Below are 25,032 nucleotides of genomic sequence, written 5' to 3' on the forward strand. Positions count from 1 at the left end.
AGTGGGGGAGAAGCAGTGGGTGTTGCAGCAGTGTGGCTATGGGCCAGGGGCGGCCAACGTGCAAAGACCCCAGCGGCCTTGCCTCTCCTGGGAGTGGGGAGGGCCCAAGACGCAGTGGCACCCCAGGTGGGGAGGGAACCAGCTTTTCATGGATGATCTGAGGTTGCCTCGCTAAGGTGAAGGCTCCACCTGCCGCCTGGGTGGGACCCAGGAGATGATGCAGCTCTCCGTCTCAGCTGCGTAGACATCTGCCTTTGTCAACACACATCTTTCTGAGAGGACACCCTGCCACTGGGGTGATGCCCACTCATGTTCCACATGATTAAAGCCTCCCCCAGAAGGGCAGAGTGGGAGAGAGACTCTGTCCGGAGGATCCCTCTGCTCCTCGGTGACCCCACCCTCACTCCCCACAGCCAGAGGGCGCCATGCCTACGGGGCCTTTCACTCATTCCGTGAGTTATTTGAGAACTTTTTCCTTTCTTATGCTCTCTTTAATGAGGGTGGCTTCTCCACCTCTCTCTGCCAAGGTGAACCCAGCAGTCTCTTCAGCATGGCTGCCACCTTGTCAGCACGCCTGCCTGTCAGTCCCCCTTGAGGGCTTCTGTTGCCCGCAGAGGGACTTGCAGGAAGAGGTGCACCTGGGTGGAACTAGACGTTGATTCCCGGTGACTCAGGAGGCTGAGGTGGGAGGATTGCCTGAGCCCAGGAGGTCGGGGCTGCAGTGAGCTATGATGACGCCACTGCACTCCAGCCTGGGCGACAGCAAGGCCTTGTCTCTTAAAAATAAATAAACAAAATTTAAAACCAGCCTGTCAGATTGTCAGTGTCTCTGGGGCTTTGAGGATTTGAGTGCATCAGTCAGAGCCACTCTTGTTTTTCTCATGAACTTTCCTAGGAGGCCAAAGGACCCCTGCAGGATGGCCCCACCACAGACGCAAACGGACGGGCCAACGCCGTGGCCGGCTCGACTGAGAGAACCCCAGGTAGCCTCACTTCCTTGTTTGGCTGGGTGGCGCGTCACTCCCTCGGCCTCTGTGACAAGGCCAAGGGCATGAGCCAGCACCTCCAAAGCAACATTTCTTCATTCGGGCATCAAGTGGCCCAAAACCCTCTGGACTCCTTTTTCATGTGCCAGCTGCTTGCGTTCGGAGTCCCCTTTCTCTATGGCCTGTCGGAGGTGCTGGTGCAAATCGGAGGGGAGTTCCACTGGCAGGCTGTGGCCCAGTGAGGGGGCCATCCGGTGGGCGGCAGAGCTGTGAAGTGCGATCCCTCAGCCCCGTCCCGCAGCATCACACATGAGGGCGGCCCTGGTCCTGTGTGGGTAGACAGGAGCTTGCAGGCACTCAGACACTGCTCCCATTACCACTCCTGATGAGGCCAAGGCCACTCGGCCCCTCATGCAGTTTGCTTCCAAGCTCCTCTGACGGCCTGGAGCTGCGTTGATTAAGCCCCGTGGTCTGGCTTTGCATTCACCTTCACTTAAGATTCTGCGTCCTGTTCCGTGTCACTGTGTCTGGATGAGCTGTGGCTGCTCTCCTGTCTGCCCTGCACCGTGATGGGGCATGCCCTGTCCTGACCCCGTGGCCACTGGGCTTCTCATGAGGTCCCAGCCCTCACCTGTCCCACTTTCATGACCACTTCCTTGTGTTGGGAGGTGAACAAAACCATCTCTACCTCTAAAAACACATTTATTCTTGTCATAGCATGGCAGGACTTGCCGGGTTTGTGGGTACAAGGCCTGTTGGGAAGAATTATGTAGGTTTTTTCCTTAAAATGGCCTCTCTCGGCTCCATGTAAAACTTGCCTGTGAGATGCGTCCGCAGCTCCACAAACTGCTGGGTGTTCTGAGTGTCCCACATGCAGCTCCAGGTGGTTCACAGCCCAGGGTCACTGGGGTAAGAGGGGGCCAGCAGGGCTGTGTTTCTGTCTGTCACACTTTCCTCTTGTTCAAAACACATGTATCTCAAGCAGCTATGTACAAAACTCATAAAAATTGAAGATGGTCAGCCAATACCAGGAACCGTGGAGGAGTTGGTCATAGAATTCCTGTGGTGGGACAAGAGAATTACCCATTTGGCCCTCACTGAGAGGTTCCAGAGATGCTTCCTTTCCCTTCCCTAAGAGCTGGTTCATGTAGGCCTTGTGGTGCTCATTCTGGGAGGGGGAAAAGTGCCCAGAGGCCAGGCGGCACACCCTGGGAGCAGTGAACTGGAGGCCGAGACCCAGCAAACCCCAGCCAAGCCGGGTGAACTCAGCTTCTGCTACTGAACGTGCCCTTATTATAATCTGAGCAAATTGTTTAAGTGCCCTGCAGGTGGGACCAACATTTTAGAGCCATGTTTCAACCATTAATGACATTTAAACCTTCTGCAGTCTTGAAGATCTTTATAATCTGTCTTAAGTACCAACAGGCCTTTGCAGCTGACACTCTCAGAGCATGGGCAGAATCACTGGTAGAGGAAAATAACCAAAGGGGTCTAGACAGAGACTTCGGCTTATGCTATAGAATGTACATTCGTCTGGGGAGAGCGCCACCTTGTTAGTCTGGGCTCTGTTTCAGCAGAGATGGATTTTCTGAGGAACCCGACTACTCAGTAGAACAACTCAAAAGAGATTAAACTTTCCATTTGGGTTTGGAGTACAGAACATTCTTTAAAAAGAATGAAACACAACGAAGTTTAGGTTATTCCTGAATGAAGCCAGGTTTGCTGACTTTCCCATCTGGTTCAGGCTGCCATTCTTGCCGTCTAATTGAAAGTATAATGGGTTTCAGGTTTTTGGGAGTTCTAAAGAATTAAGGGTTCCATAGAGAAGAAGAATGTTCTACGTAGTGGGGAGAGAGGGTGAGAGCTGGCAGTGTGGTTAAAGAACAAAACCTCCAAGAAAGAGTCAGAGCCCTGAGGACGTCTCAGTCCACGAGGCTCTCGATCCTGAGCCAGAAGGTGACTTGGTATAGCACGGGAGTTCACAATGTGGTGTCCCGAAGGAATCACAGTGTGGACCCATACAGTTAATGACAGGCACTGTCCCCCAGCTTAGGCGGCAAAAGTCAGTGAAGCTCAGGGCTGAGGGGCTCACCCTCCAGCAGCTCAGAGTCCGGAGCACCTTCCCGGTGAGCTCCCTCTGCTGCTAGCCTCGGTCGGAAAGGAACAGGATGATGGGCGGTATTTTATGGCTGGCGTGAAATAGATACCTTTTTCTCCTTTGATAGAGATTTCCTTTTTTAAATATGAAACTGAAGCTTTGATGACTTAACTAGACTTCCTTTTGAAAAATTTCAGAAAAGCTCAGGTGTGGCCGGGCGCGGTGGCTCACGTCTGTAATCCCAGCACTTTGGGAGGCCGAGGCGGGTGGATCACGAGGTCAGGAGATTGAGACCATCCTGGCCAACATGGTGAAACCCCGTCTCTACTAAAAATACAAAAAATCAGCTGGCGTGATGACATGCACCTGTAGTCCCAGCCTTTCAGGAGGCTGAGGCAGGAGAATCTCTTGAACCAGGGAGGCAGAGGTTGCAGTGAGCCAAGATCGCACCATTGCACTCCAGCCTGACAATAGAGCTAGACTCCATCTAAAAAAAGAAAAAAGAAAAGGGAAAGCTGAGGTATTTCAGGGCCCCAGAATGTATGTGGTAGAGACTAGTCATTAGTGCAGACCCATGGTAGCCGCCTCTGCTGTGTGCTCAACCGGAAGAGGCCATGATGAAGGCCTCAATTCTCTTGTGTGTAACTCAACCATCCTCCCTAGACCTACGTCCCCAGGAGGCAGGGCTGGTAAAGCTTTGACTGGGCAGTGTTTGACCCAGCTGTGCTTTTACTCTGTGCCTCCTCTTTATATTGTGGCATTTCTTCTCCTTTATGTTCTTTTTCTTTCTATGCCAAAATTCTTGCTATTGCCAAAACAAAAACAAAACAACACACCCGTACCCAATTAAACCCACAGTTCAAAGAAGCCACACTAGGTCGGCTTTAAAGTGTTGTCTTTCTCTGGTAACCAAATCTGTACCTGCTGCCTAATTTAGTGTTTGGGGGCATTGTTTACAGTATTTTTGTTTGTAATGTGCTTTTAATATAGAAATTCTCTTTTTTGTTCTTAAATCTATAAATGCTCTGTTTCCAAGCTTATACTTACTACTGCATATTAGTGGTCCTGGCACAGATTTTCTTACCCTGGCCTCGTACTATCCACCATGACTTTAGAAAAAGTTTGAACAACAATAGGCAGAGAAAGGAAATCCCCAAATGGGATTATTTCCCCCGGGACATAAGAAGTTTAGTTGCAGGTTTCTTGAATTCGTTTTCGTCCAGAGGAATCTTTTTTTTATCTGATATGGTCGATAACCAAAAATGAAGCAGGGCAGCCGAAGGCATAGCCGGAAGGGAACAGAAGAGCTTTTTCCGCCGAGTGCTCATCACCGGGTTCATTGGCAGTGCCGGCCAGAGATGGAAGGGGAGAAACAGGTTAGTTTCCTCTCATCTTATGAAAAAGATGATCTGGAGTTAAAAAATGAAGGTCACAAGTGGCAGTTGCCTGACCCCTGTCCCCAGACACTCCTTTCCTGATAACCATGAGGTTCCATAGTTCAGATCCTGAATGGGCTTTTAGGAAGTGCAGGCCTTTCCCATACCAGCTAGAAGGGTAGCCAGGCAGTAGAATTTCATTCAACCCTGGGGTTCCCACCTGACAGAGGGAAGTTAGGAAGTCTTACTGCTTCCCAAGTCCTCTTCCCTTCTAGGCATTTATGGAAAGCCTTTTAGTAGAGCAAGGGAATTCTGCAATCCAGCTTACCTCCCGCCTGACCCCAGGAGCCACAGTTGACAGCGATGTGTGAGTGTTTATGTTTAGGTACACGTTTATATGTATATAGATCTAATTGCACATAAATGGGTAGATATTTATTTATATATTGCACCCTGAATTACAGTAAGAATAATAATTGTGAAGCTGTTTCTAAAGCTTCTTGTTCTGGTTCTGAGAACCACGGGAGCCTCACACTGGGGAGCCGTACCCAGGTCAGGGCTTTGAGGACACACAGCAGCCTAAGGGCAGCATGCCTGTAAGGAAATGAGTGGGTGGGTATCTCAGAAAAGCAGCAGCACACACCCCCAAGAAATGGCCCCAAGAGCAAACTAGGACAGCAGGGGCTGCTGCCGCCGGGGCACCACGGAGAGCCGGGCACCCGCCTCACGCGTCTTCTGTCTGGCTTTCATGCTGGCTCCACTGAGTTAGCTGTGTGAGCTCACTCCTGTCTTTTGGTGGTTAGTGCATCTTCAACTCTTTTCTGCAGGACACTGGAAGATTCTTAGGCCGTCCCAGAAGGGGTTCCCCCATAGCCTTGAAGGTCTGAGCAGGGCACCAAGGGGTTCACTTTTCTCCCGAGGCATTCAGCTTGGAGTGCATGCGGGAGGGGCGGACAGCCAGCCGGCTTCCCGGCGGCAGTACGAGAGCCCAACAGGAGAGGATTAGCTGTGCCAAGGAACACTCCGCTGCTGCCTGTCTACTGCCCACCTTCTCTCAACCTTTATTTTTGCCCGTGTTTTTAACCTGTGCTCTTGTGAGTTGTTGGTGTGTTTCTTTGTGAGTTTTTATTTAATTGTGTAACTTTGTTTTTGCCGTTTACTGTGAAACCAAGGTGTCGTGCTTTTATTTATTTTTTTAACAAATGTTACATTCTTATTTAAGAGAATAAATTCCAAACAATCTTTGGGTTTCTGAGTTTTTCTTTTCCTTCCCTTTCTCTTGACCAGAGGGTGGGAAAGGGGGAAGCTCAGGCAGGTCTTGGGAGTGGGCTTGAGGCCGCTGTGGCTCAGGACTCCCCCTCCGGGGGTCAGCAAGACAGCAAGGTGCAAAGTGGGGAAATAGGTTTTTATACCTGACATAGGTTCCCGTTAACAAAGGACTCCTGTGTAGGGGCTGGAGTGGTGCGAAGTTTTGCTTTGCAGCAGCTGCAAGTGGAGAAAAGCAAGACGGATGCCACCTGTGCCCATGGGCCTCGGGTGCAGTCCGCCAGCAGGAGGGCCCGCTGGCTGGGCAGATGGAGGGGTGGAAATGCCACACAGAGCCTGGTCAACCATAGGGACATAGAGCTAGGCACCTTCTTCCTGCCTCCAGCTGTGGCAGGGAGCTGGGGCCAGGGGCGTGTCTGTCTTCTGCCTGGAGGCTCTGCCAGGCATGCCCGCAGGCGCAGCAGCCTTGCTCCTGGTGAGGTTGAAAGTTCTTGGTCTTTCCTCCCAAGCTGATTTCTCTCTCATGCTGTCTTTGGTGTGACCTGGACACTGAGCTGGGATGTCTGATTCTGTTTGGCCCTTCTCCAGCCTGGAGGGACTGGCCTGTAGTAAAAACAGACTGTTCCCTTCTCACACACATTGCTGCTGGTTTTAGCAGCCATGGCACTGTTCCCACATTTTGCCACCTGCAGTGGGCACAGGCCTAGCCTCATGCTGAATTGGCCCAGGAGAGGGCACTGTGCTGTAGTGGGCAGAGCACTCAGCCCCAAGTCTGCACCTGCCAGGCCCTAGGCACTTGGGTGTTTTCATATGCAAGAGCCCTCGCTGGCCCCCGTCCCCCCAGAGCAGCTCTCTTGGCTTCCCCATAGATCAGAGCAGCAGGGCCCTAGGGTCTGCTGGCATTCTCGACAGTCCAGGTCAGGGAGGGCCTCACCCCCCAGTCGCTCACAGCTCTGCTGTGACACCGTCATTTTCCTCAGAGCCTTGCTGGTTCCGAGAGTCTGGGCAGTATCTCCTGGCCTACTTGTGGCCTGCCCTCTCCTTAGCCCTGAGGTCCGTAGCCTCTTGCTCCCCTTTCTCTGAAATAAGTCATTCGGAATCCTGGTGCCTGCAGAAAGGAGAGAAGGAATTAGGGTGTGGGAGGCGCAGTAAGTGACAATAAATTAAGAGTCAGTAATAAGGATGGATACATAGATGTGCATAATTTTCAAATCTTAGCCCCTGGCTGCTGCTGCCTTCCCATTCCCCAGCAAAAAAGGGGAGGGGATGTTTAGAGCAATGCACTGAAGCTTCCAGCAGGAAGGTGGGGATTGTGTGGAATCAGAAATGGGATTCCGTGCTGCCCATTGGGAACACCCTGGAAAATCCCCTTTGGATCTCAGTTTCCTTCTGAAACTTCTTGAAATCTGTTCTCTTTTCTCAAAAATTCCTTGTCAGTTTCCCTAATTAACACACTGCCTAAGAAGAATGCCGTAGAACAGACATGGAAGGAGAGCAAGCTTTGAAAATGGGCCACTCTATTTTCATGCTAAAAAATAGGGCAGGATGATGCCGTATAGGACCCAGGTCCCACAAGTGCCCCCCGAGATAAAAACACCCATTTGGGGCTCTGAAAGGCGGCAGCCAGGCAGAGAGTTCAGGACGAGTCTCTCCAAATTCCAGCCCCTTTCACAAAGCCCTGAAACCTCCTTGAGACTCAAAAACCAGCGCTTGCAGCTCACTCAGCCAAGCTCCTCACAAGTGCCAGCAAGTAGATTAGTCATAATGAAACAAGGGGTGGCGAGGCCCATTGGCACTTCTGCCCAGGTCAGGTCATGGCACTGTGGTCTCCTCTCACCACCGCCCAGAATTCTCAGCACCCTGTTGGCTGCCAACACCTCTTTCTTTATAATTGCTCCTTGTCTCCTCACCGCTTACCTTGGCGGGAGGGGGTGGTAGGCTTGTGCGCAGAAACACCTTTCATTGCCCGGGAGGGGACGCGGGCCTCCAGGCAAATGGGACTCTCCATCAATTACTTCCGGGTTTTACCAGCCACGTGAACACCAGCTCCCTTTTACTTCCCGTGGGCCAACTTCCAAATCGCTTTGCAAAAGCAGTTTATGGACACTTTCTGAATATTTGGGGGGCACTTTAATGGGTCTCCAAGAAGGACAGTGGGCAAGAGGGTGAATCACTGCCAGCATCCTCACCCTAACTCAGGCTAGCTAAGCCCAACCTTGTCACTGATGTGCTTGTCCTCCCGACAGTAAGAAGTGTGCCATGCACAGGCAGAATGTGCCCAAAACAGGAAGAAGGCACGTGCCCCTCAGAAGGCCCTCGTTGGCATGAAAGGGGAGTTTTGGAACACCCTTCCACAGACGGGGAGTCTAGGGCCCCAGCTCCGCCTCGCTGCAGACTCTTGGGGACGTGCAGGGACAGCTACTAGAAAAATCCTTACAGAACTTCTCTTGGCCTCTTGTGTTTTCTTTACCTCTATTTCTTTCTGTACTTACCCAGTTCTTTGTGCTTCTACATTAATCACATGAGACTGCCCAGGTGTGACTGTTAAGTGACTGATTTCCTTATTCTGTGTTCTGTCAAACATCAGAGTTACTGCCACTTGATCACTCTTATTTCATAGACAGTGCAGCCTGATTTCTTTTAGGTCCATGCTTGGAACTGTTGGTCTTCAGTAATTGTTTTACATTGAGTAGGCCCTGTCCCCAGAAGAACCCAAAGCGTTTCAGCCCAGTGCCTCCTTCCTCGCTGGGATTCTGGAGCCTTCTGCAAGGTTGGATTGTCCCTGCACCTGCATCTCAGTGTTACCCCACCTCGGCCAGTGCCAATTCCCCAGGAAAGGAAAACCAGTGGAAGGGCACGGGCCCTGAGTTGTTCTGGTGACAGGCGCTCCTTAAGGTAGAATTAATTCCTGAAGACCAACACCAGGCAAGGTCCCAAGGGCACCGGGACTCAGGGCTTTCGTGGGTCTGGGTTTTCCTCAACAAAAACCTGGCGAAACCAGCGCCGTTTTCCTGGCAGAGGCCTAAATGAGTATGTTTTCATGCTGTTCTGATGCTTTTCCGAGGCTAATGAAGCCGGGAACACTGTATAAGAGAGTTCCAGAGAGGGGCGTAGCCCTGGCGTTTGGTTGCTTCTCAGAGCTCAAAACTGAAAACCAAAAAGCATAATGAGCCGACTGTCCTGTCCTGCACCTGAGGGAGAAGAGCCAAGCCGCAGGGCCGTGTTCCCCAATCTTGCTGGCACCGGGGTCTGGCTTCATGGAAGATAGTTTTTTCACGGACCGGGGTGGGCAATGGTTTTGGGGTGAGACTCTTCCACCTCAGATCATCAGGCCTTAGGAGCATGCAGCGTGGGTCCCTCACATGCTCGCTGCACAAGAGGTTCCCGCTCCCGGGAGAATCTCGTGCCGCCGCTGATCTGACAGGAGGCGGAGCTCTGGCTGCTACACTCACCAGCCAGCCACTCCCCTCCTGCTGTGCGGTCTGGTTCCTGAGAGGCCGTGGGTCTGTGACCCAGCCGGGGCCACGGCACAGGGGGTGGGGACTCCTGCCAGAGTAGTTTTCGTGGACAAAGTACAACCCGGTAACCAAGGAAGAGCTGGTATCAATTAACAGGATTACAGCGGCATATTTATTTATGGTTGCCCTTTTCCCCAGAACTAAGACTCTCAAAAGACCAGGTTACAGTGACACCAGCTATAAAATTTCTTTCCCACCATTTTAGTACCAAGAGACTAGGTCAGCAGGTTATTTTAAAAGTAAACATTTTCTTCTAGAGTTTCATCTAATATGAATTACTGTGAACTAGCTGCTGCCTGCCTTTTGGCCAGTTCAGCTTTCTTGGGGCATTGGCGTTGGTAGAGGCACAGGAATGCTGGGGTGGAGGGTGCAGGGACGGGGCTCTGGGATCTCAGAGAAACAGGAAGCACTGGGTGCTCAGTGAGGAGAACGAAGGGCCGGGGAGGCAAGAGCCAGTCTGCACTGGTTTGCTGTGTCGCCGAGAGCCAGCAGCCATCCTTCGTGCTGCTGAAAAGACCGTGCTTAGGGCTTGTCTGTGTTTGCAACCAAGAAAGCCCTCTTCTCTACTGAAATACTTTCCCCAAATAAAAACAGACAGTAAAACTTGCAGTGCCTTCACGCCTGCTGTTTTCCCCACGGGTGACTGATGTTGGTCAGTTAGCCATGGGGGCCCTCGCCATGCTCACTCACAGAAGACGATGCTGGGAGACACAGTAGCGGCAGCAGCAGTAGCTAACATGTAGCACGCGCTGTGCACAGGCCCTGAGCAGATGCTTCATGTGGCTGACCTTGGATCCTCACAGCAGCCGTAAGGGAGGCCCCGTGTTGCACATGGGGAAACAGGTACACAGGAGTTAGGCATGCTTGGCCAAGGCCACGTAACCAGTAAACTCAGAGTTGGGTAGAGGCTGTGCAGAGGACACAGGAGCTGCCGTTGATCGTTCCCTGCGCCCGGGCTCGGCAGCGTGGGCGAGAGGCAAGAGCTCTTTGCATAGATGCCCTGGAGAAGCCAGTGGGTGTCCATTTCATTACTCCTGGAAAATACAGTCTCCCAATTTATTTGACAACCATCCCAGAGTTGGGAATGTGCCTTTGGAAAGACAGCACATGAAGTAAAGGCAAAGGATTTCATCACTGAGGTGCAAGGGAGGAAGTCATCAACAGAAATGGAGGAGAATGCAGCCATCCGAATTGACTGTAAATAATATGAAATGGACCTTCTCTTCATTTTCTCTATATCATCCCTTGTTTTGGTCCTCTCAAATCAAGCCTGAAGTTTTGTTGTGAAGAGTAAGCCCTTCTTCCTTCATCCGTCCGCCCTGCCGGTGATGTGGAGGATGGGGGAACATGTTTGGGGGATGTTTTTTCTTCAAGTTCCAGTGTCACTGCTTCTAGCTTATCAATCTGTTGGCTTTTCCTCTACCACCTCATTTTCTGATACGCTTCAAAGGCCTGAGTGATGGTGGAGCTGACCCTTCCATTGTGTTACAGCTTCACAGCTGCCATTCACAGTCCTCTTACGACATTGCCTGCCCTGGGCCTGTGTGGGGTTTGGGATAGGGGAGGATGGGATGATTTTGTAGCTCTTTTTGTGCTGAATATGGACGTTCTGATCTACTCAGGTTTGGGCCACTCTGTACTGAACTCACACGTAAAGGAACTGACTCTTCAGTCTTTGGGCTAAGTGTGCGTGGGAAGTCCCGGTTGCGCCTGCCAACCGCAATGTGGTTCAGCACAGAGAGGTTTTCAAGAAGCCGCCTAGGCATGCGCGGCACAGCCTGGCCTGACTTCGGCAAGGCACACTGTGGCAGGGGCCCTCAGAGCTCTCAGGTTGGAGGTTTCTGGAAAATGGGGAGAAAGAAGAGTTGAGAACAGAGTAAAGGTAGACGTGTTTTTCCATGCCATGTTCTCCAGTGAGTTTTCTTCCTGGGTTTAGTGAGGCATCCTGCTGTAATGTCCAAGTAGAACGTTCTGTCTGTCAGAAGCTTCTAGCATCCAGCCAGGAGAAAGTGAGTGAGAGGGCGAGAAGCCCATCAGATTCATCTCTGTGGTCTCCTTTAATTCCTGCGGCCTCACGCACATGACACACATGGACGGAGGGGTAGGGGATGTGCAGGTGTCCTCCAGGGGCATTGCTGGGAGGAGCAGAGTCGCCTTCCGTCAGTGGAGTTGTGCCTTGAGACAAGGGGAAGTTCGGGCGGCTCATGCAGCTTCTTGGGGTACAGGTGCCCAGCGAGTGGCAGGGACCACATTTGTCACAGCATGCACCTCTGTTGTGGATTTCCTGTCTGTGGATAGCAAGCCCAGAGCTACCTGTTCACCAGGCAGTCCTCGGTTGGTCCTCCGTGTACTGCACTCCTGCTGGTCAGGCATTGCACCTTGGCATCCACGGTGAAGGGTCGTGAGCTCACCACTCTGAATGCAGCTGCTCAGATCAAGCCCCAGTCAGAACGTGCGGAGAATTGGTTGGTCGTCCTGTTTGGTGAGAGATTAGAAATGACTTGATCTAACTTGTAAGCCAGGGCTTCTCCAGCCCAGCACTGTGGACGTCTTGGGCTGGATCCTGCTTTGCTGTGAGGGCTGTCGTGTGCCTCGTGGTATGCCGGGTATATCCCTGGCCTCTCCCCGTCAGACATCAGTGGCACCCCCTCCCCAAGCTGTGTCAATAGAAAATGTCTCCAGGCATTGCCAGGTGACCCAGGGGAAAAATCACTACAGTTGAGAACCACGGATCTAGACTACAGTTAGAAGAAAGGACATGACCTTGACATGCTATCGGCCTCAGTTATATTGTGGGAGGAGTGAGAGTGGGATAGAGGAGTCCATCAGGATAGAGGGCGGCGAGAATCAGAAAAGTGATCCAGAATGGCGTTGCCAGCTCCCAGCCCAGGCCTCCAGACCTGTCAGCCCCCACAGAACCGTGAACGCACTTCCCGGTGGCTGTGCTTCCTGGGAACATGTCGGGACCCCATACGAAGACTGCATGCTGTAGAACAGACAGTGCAGATCGTTTTAGAAGGCAGACCTACAAAATAAAAGCGGAGATCCTGTGTTGTTTTCTGTACCCCAGTGGATGGGCACACCCCTTGGTGGTGGTCCCAGCCTCGGAGAATGGAGCTGGGTCTCAGTAGAACCAGCACAGATCTTGAAACGGAAGATGTTAGTTTGAGTTTCAGTTCTGCCACCTGTCCTGCTTGCCGTCATCACCTCTGTGGGCCTCAGTTTCACCACGTATAAAATTTTTAAATGAAGAAAAATGCTACCTGCTCCTCTGTCTGCTAAAGTTGTTGTGAAGAGCACATAAGAGGTATGAAACTTGTTTATTTAAAAGCATTACAAGAGTATCAAATATGATTGTCATTGGCAGGGATTCCAGGAAATGCTGGAAGAATTGGAGTGAGGGTGAATTAGAATGGTTTCTACTGGCTGTTTACAGGTCTCCCTCTCTGGCCTGTGCCTGCTGTGGGGTTAGAACAAGGTGGCTCATTGAGCCAACAGAAATTGGGGGAAGCAGAAGAGGTGTGAGCTTGGCTGTCTCCAGGCTGCAGCAGAGTGGGCTGGGGGCGTTGACCTGCGTTGGGTGCCAGCTGTTTGAAGCACTATGAAATCTCTATGGGCTGCTTGGCTAGATTTGGCATTGCTTTTTCCCCCAGCCTGCGTGAATGGGATGTGAAGGCACCTCCTGATTCCATGACACCCTAGGGGCTCTTCACTATAGTAACAAAAGCACAAACAATCCTACACAGGATTTACATTAAGCTAAATACTCTTTTTTTTTTTTTTTTGAGACAGAGTCTCGCTGTGTCACCTAGGCTGGAGTGCAGTGGCATGATCTCGGCTCACTGCAGCCTCCATCTCCCAGGTTCAAGCAGTTCTCCTGCCCCAGCCTCCTGAGTAGCTGGGATTACAGTCACATTCTCCCATGCCCGGCTAATTTTTGTATTTTTAGTAGAAACTGGGTTTCATCATGTCGGCTAGGCTGGTCTCAAACTCCTAACCTCAAGTGATCCTCCCGCCTCAGCCTCCCAAAGTGCTGGGATTACAGGCGTGAGCCACCAAGCCCGGTCTTCATGAAGCTAAATTTTCAACTCCTAACCTGAAAGTCGGAAATGTGCGTGGGAGCCAGGTAGCTTTCTCTTAGGCAGAGCAAGGGTTTATGTGTGGTCCCAGGGCTTGTCTGGGGTTGCTGGTTAGACCCAGGAGCCTCGGTGTTACCCTGTGGCCCATTTGGAGGAGAGGAGGGTACCTGATTTCCTCTTTTGGAATCAGTGCGTGATTGGGTGCTTTATAGGTGATGATAGACCTGCAGCTGCTCAGCTGCTGCTGATGCTGCAGAAAGGGTGCCCCGAGCCTGGGCTGTGCGCTCCTGCACCGTCAGCCTTTGTTCTTAGTATCTGTCTGCTCGTTAAGAGCTTCTCCATCCCTAGACACTAATGATTCTCTTCCAGGCTAGCCTCAGTGATCCCCTGACAGGTGAAAACAGAAGTGTGACTGTGATCGATGTTTCTCTTCCAGGCTGGCCTCAGTGGCCCTCTGACAGGTGAAAATAGAAGTGTGACTCTGATAGATGTTTCATAGGGTAGCCTTGGACACTGCTGCAGGCAACTTTCATTTCTTTCCAGAAATCCATCTGCAGCTAGCCAAGGGAGTATGTATATGTGATTTTATGTCTCTGAAAGAAAGGCATCTGAACCTATTTATGAGAGAGCCTTTTGTTGGAACGTGGGTTTGTCTCTGTGGATCCTGCGATGGAGACTGAGCCTGCCTGAGGCTGTGCGGCTGCTCACTGGAGGGTCACATCAGAGCTGGTTTTGGAGGCATTCTGGACTGCGAGGGCCAGGGGCACTCTGCTCTGGAGGACGGGAGGGTTGGAATAGAGCCCGGAGTCTCGGGAAAAGCACGTCAGCCTGGACTTGCTCGTGCTGATCCGTGTCCTCCTCTGCCCTTCCCCCGCCACGTGTCAACACTGGGCCCCTTTCTGGTGAGCAAGCTGCTTCCCAGAACCAAACTCCTCTCTACTGTGAAGTCAAGTGCTTGTGTCAGGACATCAAGCCATTCGAGGTAGTCTCTTTTCAGAACTCTGATGCCCTCTGTGCCATTGGCATCTTCACCAGAATTTCTCTCTTGAGTGCTATGAGAACTGTTGCTGTCTCAGTAGACTTGCCCTTTCCATGAGTTGGCAGCTCCCATTGGTTCTTGGGGCCCTGCATAGCACCAAGCGACCTGACAGGCATAGTGGTCATAAAGTCTCTGCGTTAAGATGAGGAAACCAAGGCCAGAATGTGCTCAACATTACAGTGAAGCGAAGCTCAGACACAGGATTAGAACTCTTCAGCCTGATCACCTACTCAAAACACTTTATGGACTATCTACCCTGATGCACTGATGGCTTCAGGAACACAAAGATGATGAGAATAATCGCTCTCCCCAGCGGAGCCTCTGGTTTTGGAGTCCATTCAGACCTGAACAGAAGGGGAGGGATGCCCTAATAAAGATGCGTGTAAGAGCCCTTCAAGGGTGCGAAGTGGAGCCAGAAGTAGGATCCGGTAACGACAGCAGAAGTAGGGGAGAAGCCATCCTTCCTGTCTTCACCTGCCCCTCAGGATTTGAGAGGTCAGCCCTGCAACTATTGACTTGACGGATTACTTGTTATTTAACTGTAGGGAACCTCCGGTTCATAAGCCACATATTTGAACCAAAGAGTTAAAATATTTCAAACCCCAGTGCATAACCACTACCCTTTCTGAGATCTTACCCGGCTACATCCGGGTGGGCAGATAAGGAAGATAGACAGCTAGAGCACAGCACTCATGCAATTTAAGAGGAGACCCAGCTGAATTCCAGTGCTTTAGATATGTCCACAGCCTCCCAACACCAAGAAGCAGCCATCAGGAAGGATGGCCTGGCCAGCTGATACGAATCAATTCAAGGTTTACCTGTGAGATAGTATAACACACGAAAAATATGTTTTCAGGAGAGCTGCATGACACACCGGTGAGTTGTATGTTACTGGAGAATTGGGTGTATAGCTTAAAAGAAACCTCTTTGCCTTGACCAGATACATTGATGTATGCCAGGATTTCCATCTGCCAAAAAGGCACCTTGGGAGATGATGTAGTAATAACAGTAAAAATACCCTAACAGTAACAAACTAACTTGGTCAGGCACAGTGGCTCACGCCTGTAATCCCTGCACTTTGGGAGGCCGAGCCGGATGAATCACCTGAGGTCAGGAGATTGAGACCATCCTGACCAACATGGTGAAACCTCGTCTCTACTAAAAATACAAAAATTATCTGGGCATGATGGCGTGCACCTGTAATCCCAGCTACTCGGGTGACTGAGGAAAGAGAATTGCTTGAACCTGGTAGGCGGAGGTTGCAGTAAGCTGAGATTGTACCACTGCACTCCAGCCTGGATGACAGGGTGAGACTCCCTGTCAAATATATATATATATTCCATTCTGGGCCAGGCACAGTGGTTGACACCATAATCCCAACACTTTGGGAAGCCAGGGCAGGAGGATCACTTGAGGCCAGGAGTTTGAGACCAGCTTGGGCAACATAGCAAGACCCTGTTTCTTAAAAAAATTCAAAAATTAGGTGTGATGGCACACACCTGTAGTCCCAGCTACTCAGGAGGCTGAGACGGGAGGACCACTTGAGCCCGTGATTTCGAGGCTGCAATGAGCCATGATTGCGCCCGGGCACTCCAGCTGGGACAATAGAGTGAGACCCTGTGTCAAAAACAAACAAATTCCTGCATGCTCAAGTGAAAGGACTGTTAGAGACTAGGGTTAGCCTTGGCTCTGGCTCAAGTGAGTCTTTGGACATGTTATTCAACATCACTGACTCAGAACCCTCAGTGTAATCACAGGGACTTGTGGGATCTTGTGACGTTCAAGGCTGCGTGTGTAACCTGCCCGTCGTCGTGCCCGACACAGGCAGTCGCTCAACAAACACTGCTGCTTCTCCCTCATCACCCGCTTCACAGGCAAGAAACACCTCATGTCATGTGATCTTGGAGAACTCTTGTGAACACACACTCCGTGCCAGTAGGAAGCCACAGAAGTTGTTTGTTGGAGGCAGCGTGTGAGGACAGAAACCACTCTGCCATAGCAGTGGCTTAGAAACTTGCTTTCCACACACAGCTCTGGGGCTTGCCCTCCTGGAATGAGAACATAGCTGTCAACGGTACAAAAACGTGAGTCCCATCAAGCAGCCTGCCAAGGCAAGTGACTGGGGCAGCAGAGGAGAAAAGCCCAAGTTGGTGGCAGCAGGTGTCTGAGAATGAGCGCAGGAAGACCTTTTGTACACTGTAGGTCTCTTTAACAAACCCTCTGAATCTCTCCTCACCGGGGGTGACTTCTCCTAAAAATAGGCTAGAGCCCTTCTCCTTCAGATACCAGATGACGTGCAGCTTGACCGGAGGAACAGTGAAGTCCCCGAGGCAGGTAGTGACCCATCCCACTGCTTCAGGTTTCTTTTTTTTTTTTTTTGGAGATGGAGTCTCGTTCTGTCGCCCAGGCTGGAGTGCAGTGGCCGGATCTCAGCTCACTGCAAGCTCCGCCTCCTGGGTTTACGCCATTCTCCTGCCTCAGCCTCCCAAGTAGCTGGGACTACAGACGCCCGCCACCTCGCCCGGCTAGTTTTTTATATTTTTTAGTAGAGACGGGGTTTCACCGTGTTAGCTAGGATGGTCTCAATCTCCTGACCTCGTGATCCGCCCGTCTCGGCCTCCCAAAGTGCTGGGATTACAGGCTTGAGCCACCGCGCCCGGCCACTACTTCAGGTTTTTAAGTCAGGATGGCACCCATGTTGCCAATGGGATCTCCTGCGGAACTTTAGCTCAAAGCAAGATAGGAGCGAACCAGTATCCGAGCTGATTCTTCACTGTATTTTGACCAACCCAGATCAAGGCAGCGGGGTCCTTCTCAGCTTCGTACATTCCGTAGGCCTGGCCCTAAACAGGAAAATGTCTGGGGAGACATGGTTCCGAACGTTTCAGAACAGCCGCACTTCACGTGGTTTCATCCCTGTTTCCCAGTGTGTGAGGACATGTGGGGGAATGTAGGGACTGTATTGTTTACAACTTGAATGCGGTCAAACAGATGGAGGCATGGGTCCCCCTTACAGCCCTGTCCATGATCTGGGCTCTGTGCGAAGAGGGCATCCCGATTTCACAGGGTGATTTTGTGAGTTTCTGAGAGCAGTGGATCAGGCAGCACGAACGTGACTGTGACCAATTTTGCTGTGGACTTGGGAACTTGGACTCATGCTGCCAGCCTGGTCATCTCTTCAGGTTTCTCCTCCTTACATCTCCCCTGAGACTTTGCAGTTCAGAATGGGTTCATGGCTTGGTGCTTCCTTTAGTTCAAGAAGATCGGGGCGGGGAAGGCTTTGGGTGGACATGTGGGGAAGGCAGCTGAAATGACGTTAGCTGGGCTGGGCGTGGTGGCTCATGCCTATAATCTCAGCTACTTGGGAGGCCGAGCTAGGAGGATTGTTTGAGACAAGGAGTTCAAGACCAGCCTGGGCAACATAGTGAGACCCTGTTCCTACAAAAACACAAATAAGAGAAATAACCAAGATGAAATGATGTTAGTTGATCTTTCTTCAAAGTCACAGCAAAAATACCCAGTACCGCCTGGTAAAAGCAGCAGCAGGAGTGACAGGGACTAGCTTAAGGAGAATCTCTGAATTCCACAATGGCAGGAGCATACTTCTCAAATGGACGAGTCATTTCAAATCACAGCTCCATTCTTGCCGGAAGGTGACCACAGTGGGCCCCTTTTATCTCCCTGGGGTCATCAGCCTCTCTCAGCAGATGGGTGACACCCATACCGCTATCCAAATGTGGGCCGCCCCAGGGCACAGATCTTGTCTGCTGTGTCACTGGCTGGAAGCAGGCGGTCAGGAAACATTTGTTGAATCAGTGATGGGATGAATGAACCCCTGCAGCCATCCTACTTACAGACATGGGAAACAGGACGGGAATCAGTCTCTGCACACAGCACCTTTCCCTCAGTCCTTGTCAGACTCGGATTCCATTCAGACTTCCCCAAGCTTATAAAGAAGGAAAAGAAAAAGGAATGGCAAGACAGGCCAGAAAGAGGCAGAAAAGGCCCTTGACATCCTGATTTCCGATGTGACACCCTTCTCGGTGGCCCAGAGCCCTGAAGTGCCCTCAGCAGCTGCCCTGCCGAGTACGGGGGCTTTGCCACCACGGCAGCGGGGAGGAAGAGGAGCTGCCTGCTGAGGCCCTGGGCAGACCCTGCCTGTTTATATCCTCTGCACCCGCCTATGCCTCTCCAGGAGTCAGGTGGAAGCAAATAAAGCTCCCTGCCAGCTCTTGCCCGTCAGCCAAGAGCAGGTTGTCCTGTTAGGAGAAACGTTTCTTCCAGAATGATGTATGGAGCTCGTGCAGGCAGTGACATTCCAAAACAGAACCTGAGGTGAGGCCCAGAGCCGCCTTCCTATTTAGGATGTGGCCCAGATCCTGGGAGCTGTTTCCTTGTGGTATGTGTGGGGCTGTAATTGGCCTCCCGGTGACCTGAGAGCTGCCTACCCTGACCCAGTGAAGACTTGGCCTTGGAAATGATTGCGGATCTCACAATCATTTGTGAAGTGATCCCGCGTTGAGCTGGAAAGTCTGGAAAGTCGCTGTTGGGTGGTTGCTGCACTAAGGCATGTGAGGTAGAGGGCTGGGGGTGGGGCCCGCTAGCCGGACAGGCAGGGTGGACTTCGGCTTTGCAATCCAGCACCTTGCAAAGCGCGTCATTACATCTGCACTCCTGCTGTCTCCTGGGCTCTGCCGTTAGTTGAGGAGGGAGGAGGTCACAGGGCCGTCTTCGCTGCCCAGGCCCCCACTGTTACTGCTTTCACTGTCTTGGTTTCTCATCACTGTCTGATTCATCTGACAGACAGCCCCTTCCTCAGGACAGAGAATCCGGGATGCTGATTATTTTGATTTGTTTGTGCGTGTGGTTTTGTTTTTTGTTTTTGTTTTTTTTTAATTTCTCATGGCACTTTGAGATGAAGGGCTGGGAATGTGGAGCATATTTTGGCAGTTGGTGAGTTTGGGGTCCTTGCCCAGTGTCCTCTGAGTGCCACCTTCCCTCTGGCCTGCCAGTGTGCCTCCGTGTCCCTGTCTCGCCACAGGGTGAGCCGGAGCTCCGTGTGGACCTGCTCAGTGGCCTGGTGGGTCTGGCACAGGAGAGGCAGCTGGCCTCCCACCTCCCCTTTTCCACCGTCCCCCGCGCAGCGTTTCCGCAGGCTTTCTCCGGGGACTGGCGTGGCTGCACGGTTCCCAGAGCTTCTGGTTTCTTTTTTGTGGGTTGTAGCCAAGCCCCAGATTAAATCAGCGTTTCCCCTTCCAGAGCCCCGGCCCTGGGCTTGGACTGCCACGTGCCGTTGCCTGACAAGCCATCGGTCTGCGGGGTTTGCAGAATCTCCAGGGCAGTAACAGTGGGAAGACTGAGTGCCTGTCATTCCAGATGCCAGAATCTCTGCTCCAAGAAGCCTGCGTGAAGTGCTGTGTCCCTCACCTGGAAAATTACAGCGGGGAGGAGACAGTGGTGAAGATGCCCAAAGGGGAAGGCTAGGGCTGTTATCAGTCTAGGGACAGCATGGTGATCTCCTGAGTGATGCCTTTCCTCCTCAGGTTCAGATCTTGGCTCCAGGGCTCACTAGCTGTGTGAACTTCAGTTACTTCATTTGCAAATGACAGTGCCTCACAGAATGTATTTATCTTGCAGCTGGCTAACTCCATATGCCTCCGGAACACCTTTCTTGACTCTACCAGGCGTGCTCACTCACCTTCTCTGTGTTCTCCCTTGGGACCACGTGCATACTTGCTCATGGTACTTGACACGTTGGACTGAAATGATTTCTACAGGACCCTCTGCTAGCCTGCAGCTCTTTTAGAGTAGAGAGTGTTTTAATCTGCTTTGTTTTCCGTGGTCCTAGTAGCATGCTTGCCAGACAGTATGAGTTACCCACGCCAAACAGACATCTCTTGGATGTTTTCCTTCCTGAGTGTTTGTTCACTCTACTGTAAAATCGCTTCCATCTGAATTGTTGCTTGTTTCCCGGAAGTGATGGTTCTTACCCTGTTTTTCTTCTCCCATCTGAAAGAAATATCCCTTTTTATTCCGTGTTTATGGAATTCCCAGAAAGCTGATTCTTGGGTAGTTGCTTGATCTCCCTTTCTCATCTGCTTTCCGTTGAGTGGCAGTTGTCAAAAATAAATGATGGAAAGAATCGAATGGCGCCGCAGTCAGGGTATCCTCAGGCCTCTCCCCTTCATGATGGGGAGGCTGTGGATTTTGATGAGAAGGAAGGATGGGAAGACTGGTATTTGGGGATGAGGAGCTGGTGCAGTTAGGGCCTTTGCTCTCCCGGGGCCTGGGAGGGCAGGTCTGGAGAAACTTGAGGCCGGATGTGTCAGAGTTGCTCTCTGCCTGTTTTCTGCATTACCTGTAGTGCACATTCCCTCACCTTCCAGATGCCCTAGCCCAGCATCATAGCATATTCTTCTGTGCCCTGAGCTCAGTGTTGGAGAATGGAGCAGTGATGTTTAGAAAAGACCCCCACCAAGGAGCCAAAGGCTCAAACAGGTGGGCACAGGTACAGGGCACCAGTGAACCCAGGTATTCGTGTTTTGCCCCTTCATCACACCGTTACCTGAATCTGTATATAAATACGCCACTGGATCTTGCTTTTCTAGTAAAGATTCTCTAGTAAATTTGAAAGATGCTATTTGCTGGAGGATGCCAGTAATTCCAACAGATGTGCCAAGACCTTATCCGGTGACTGCCGGGGTTCATTAAAAGCTCTTTCTGAGGCCGCCACAAAGACGTTCAAACACTGCACACGACAGAAGTGCAGGCCTTCAGAAAACACTTCACGCACAGCCTGTCACAAAAATTGCTAAATCACCCGCTGCTTTCCTTTAGCCGGTTTTTGCCTGATGGACCACCTGTCTCTCAACACTGGCTTGTATGATGTGGCATGCCAAAACCCAGCGTTGTCTCCTAGAGCTTAGAATGTTGTAGGAATCGGTAACCTGCCCAGCCAGGATGCCAGGCCAGTCATGACCTGCTCCCTCCGGCACCTCTGCCCCTTCTCTGCCTCCTTAAAGGTCTGGTAACACGGCCGGGCGTGGTGGCTCACACCTGTAATCCCAGCACTTTGGGAAGCCAAGGTGGGCGGATCACGAGGTCAGGAGATCGAGACCATCCTGGCTAACACGGTGAAACCCCGTCTCTACTAAAAATACAAAAAATTAGCTGGGCGAGGTGGCTCACACCTGTAATCCAGTACTTTGGGAAGCCGAGGTGGGTGGATCACGAGGTCGGGAGATAGAGACCATCCTGGCTAACACAGTGAAACCCCGTCTCTACTAAAAAACAAAAAATTAGGCTGGGCACAGTGGCTCATGCCTGTAATGCCAGCACGTTGGGAGGCCGAGGCAGGCAGATCACGAGGTCAGGAGATCGAGACCATCTTGGCACCACCTCGGCTCACTGCAAGCTCCACCTCCCAGGTTCACGCCATTCTCCTGCCTCAACCTCCCGAGTACAGGACTGTAGTACGGGACTACAGGCGCCCGCCACCTTGCCTGGCTAATTTTTTGTATTTTTAGTAGAGACGGGGTCTCACCATTTTAGTCAGGATGGCCTTGATCTCCTGACCTCATGATCCGCCCGCTTCGGCCTCCGAAAGTGCTGGGACTGCAGGCGCCCGCCACCAGGCCTAGCTCATTTTTTGTATTTTTAGTAAAGACAGGGTTTCACCCTGTTAGCTAGGATGGTTTCAGTCTCCTGACCTTGTGATCCGTCCGTCTTAGCCTCCCAAAGTACTGGGATTACAGGCGTGAGCCACTGTGCCCGGCCAGAGTGATGGGATTTTAAAATCACCTGGTGTGACCCCCGCGCACACAAAGGACTCAGGCCGAGGTCGCCAATGATGCTGAAACCACAGGGTGAAAGGACGCAGCCAGGGCACCCCGTGGCTTCTGGGCATCACCCACGGAGGACTGATGGGGAAGTGTGCCTGTGCGTTGGAGAGAGGCCTGGGCGCCACCTCCGTGAGTGGTCAGGCCTGGTGTCCTTCCTCTGAGCAGCGGTGTTGCAGTAGGGGCAGCATCACCCACGTGGCCTTATGAAACAGAAAGTGCCTTATCTAACCGTGGGGAGACAGATCCGCAGTGTGAGACGTTCTGCAGGCAGCTGGCCAGGCCGCCTCAGTGGCGGGGCACGTACCTGGTGGGGACTTGGATCCCGGGGCAGGCCACAGTGGGGGATGCACCTGATAGGGGCCTGGATCCCTGGGGCAGGCCGTGGCGGGGGTATGAACCTGGTGGGGGCCTGGATCCCTGGGGCAGGCTGTAGGGGGGGAGCGTGAAGCTGGTGGGGGCCTGGATCCCTGGGGCAGGCTGTGGTGGGGCGTGAACCTGGTGGGGGCCTGGATCCCTGGGGCAGGCTGCACCGGGGATGCCCTTCTCAGGCAAGGCTGCTTCAGGGGCACCTGGCTTCTGGCTGCCTGCAGTCTGTCCCACACCCCTCACCACCAGTCACCCTTGCAGGGAGACTGTGTCTCCCCTCTGGGGGCCGGGGTTCAGGGTGATGAAGGAGAGAGAACGCCCTGACCTAGAGGGCAGACAGGGCTGCTTTCCTTCCTCCTATGTAGCGAAATTCCCCCTCTCACGCCAGGGTCCTCTTCTGGCCTGTGGCAACTCCGTGAATGCTCTGGCCTTCGGCCTGCCCCATGTCCTGGCAGGAGGGCCCGCAGCCTGGGTGTCAGCCCCCACCCCCACTCCCCGTCTGTGGTTGGAGCTCAGTGCGGTGCTTCTGTGCTTGTCCTGCAGGTTCAGGCGTGAACGGCCTGGAGGAGCCCAGCATCGCCAAGCGGCTGAGGGGCACGCCAGAGCGGATTGAGCTGGAGAACTACCGCCTTTCCCTGAGGCAGGCCGAGGCGCTGCAGGAGGTGCCCGAGGAGACTCAGGCCGAGCACAACTTGAGCAGCGTGCTGGACACGGGCGCCGAGGAGGACGTCGCCAGCAGGTCAGCGCACAGGGCTGCAGGGTGCCCACCCACCACCCGGCCCTAACAGCCTCCTCACCGCTGCGTGCCTCAGTTTCCTCTCCGTGAAGGGAGGTAACGTAGTTGCCTCCTCACGGAATTGGCGTGCGGGGAGAGTGAGTCCATGCCCTGACTGTTGAGAGCAGCACTTGGCTCACAGAGGCCTTGCAGGTGGCTCTGCACAGTGGCCTCACTGGGTCCTCCTCACAGGAGCCCCATAAAGTAACCAAGACGCTGACAGTGACCACGGCTGGGGTCACAGAGGCTGGAGCCGAGATTCCAACTCAGGCTTCCCAGGTGCCAGCCCAGGAGGCCTGCTGTCTTCCCTGCTGCCCACAGTCCATTCTCCCCAGTCCCTTTTAGGTTCTTGGCCTCATCTTGCAGTCAGTGAGGACTCCTCCATCAGACTCAATTCAGAGATTCAGGAAGTATTTATTCCTTGAGGACCTGACATGTCCCCAGCTCCAAGTTTGTCATTGGAAAGGGAAGTAGCAGGCTCCGCCCCCCAGTTATTTACAGATTCAGCAGAGGGAACCGGGTGATTCAGCCGCCAGCGCACCGCCAGCGCACTGCACGGGGCCATCTTGAGGGAGGCCAGCCCATCTCCCCAGGCATCTTTTTTTCTCCTGTAGGTAAAGAAAGGGACTGAAAATTTGTGCCCCAGGGGCCACGTGCAGCACCAGTGGATGCATGCTTAGGCAGTTCCTGAGCTATAATCACTTCCAGCTGGCTGATGCCTTTGGGGATGTGCGTGCTTTAATTCCAGGACTCCTTGTATCTGCTGCCCTTCACCCCAGGGCTCCCAGTGTCAGCGGAGAAGGCTTCAAAGTGCTCAGCCAATTACAGATGATCACAAGAGCCAAGAACCAAAAGGGGGGCCAGTGTCCTGCAGGGCTTCAGGACAGGAACTCAGGCTGCAGCCCCAAGGGGCGGAGGCCCCAAGTCGCCTTGGAGAGCGTTTGAATCACACACTAGGCACCTTGATTTAGCCACGGTGAAGGGAACATATGGGGATAAGGAGAGCAGAGCAGTTTTTTTTTTTTTTAAGGTCCAAGAACACTTTCCAGAAGGTGTTTGCTGGGCCAAGCTGCTTTCAGCTGCACCCACCACCTCAGCCCTCGTGTCAGACACCCTCTGACTAGACGCGTTCTTGGGCTGCCTCCCAGACGGCTCCTCCATGCATGCCAGGGGCAGCCTCTGCCTTGGCGTCTGCAGTTCCAAAGCTGTCACCGATGACGCATCCTCATCTAGAATTCTGCTTCTCTATCCAGGGCACCCACAGAGGCCCCACCGTCCTCACTGTGCCCAGATGAAGGGGAGCCCATATTCTCTCTTCACTGGCCCTGCAGTGATGGTGAGAGATGCGTGTGTCAAAACGCATTTAGAAACCCTTGAGCAGAACTACTGGCTTGACCTTGGGCTGAGTGTGCTTCAGCGCCTTTTTCTCCACTGTAATTTATAAACTGTGAGAGGCAGGGGGCAGCAAGTTCATGTAATGTAGCAAGGACATTCCAGGAAGGCTAACCCCTGGCATTTAGAGCAGGCACCTGTAATCCCAGCACTTTGGGAGGCCAAGGTGGGCCCATCACTTCAGGTCAGGAGTTCAAGACCAGCCTGGCCAACATGTTGAAACCCTGTCTCTAATAAAAATACAAAAATCAGCTGGGCATGGTGGTGCACACCTGTAATCCCAGCTACTTGGGAGG

The 25,032-nt window shown here is 52.5% G+C and overlaps 1 protein-coding gene across 17 annotated transcripts in view; it reads left to right on the plus strand.

Annotated features, from left to right (window-relative positions):
• MICAL3 (microtubule associated monooxygenase, calponin and LIM domain containing 3) overlaps nt 1-25,032 on the plus strand; it is a 233,225-nt gene that overhangs the window by 156,800 nt on the left and 51,393 nt on the right. For 16 of the 17 annotated variants that reach the window (XM_021921345.2, XM_017945111.3, XM_003905196.4 and 13 more), the window contains 2 exons: nt 896-983; nt 23,113-23,308. In XM_021921345.2, the coding sequence (XP_021777037.1) occupies nt 896-983; nt 23,113-23,308 (284 nt within the window). Of the gene's footprint in view, nt 1-895; nt 4,461-5,287; nt 5,705-23,112; nt 23,309-25,032 lie in introns of those variants that run through there. The other variant, XR_652657.4, reaches the window with a different exon arrangement.

Source organism: Papio anubis, chromosome 16, assembly GCF_008728515.1.
Source record: "Papio anubis isolate 15944 chromosome 16, Panubis1.0, whole genome shotgun sequence".
Classification (NCBI taxonomy): Eukaryota; Metazoa; Chordata; class Mammalia; order Primates; family Cercopithecidae; genus Papio; species Papio anubis.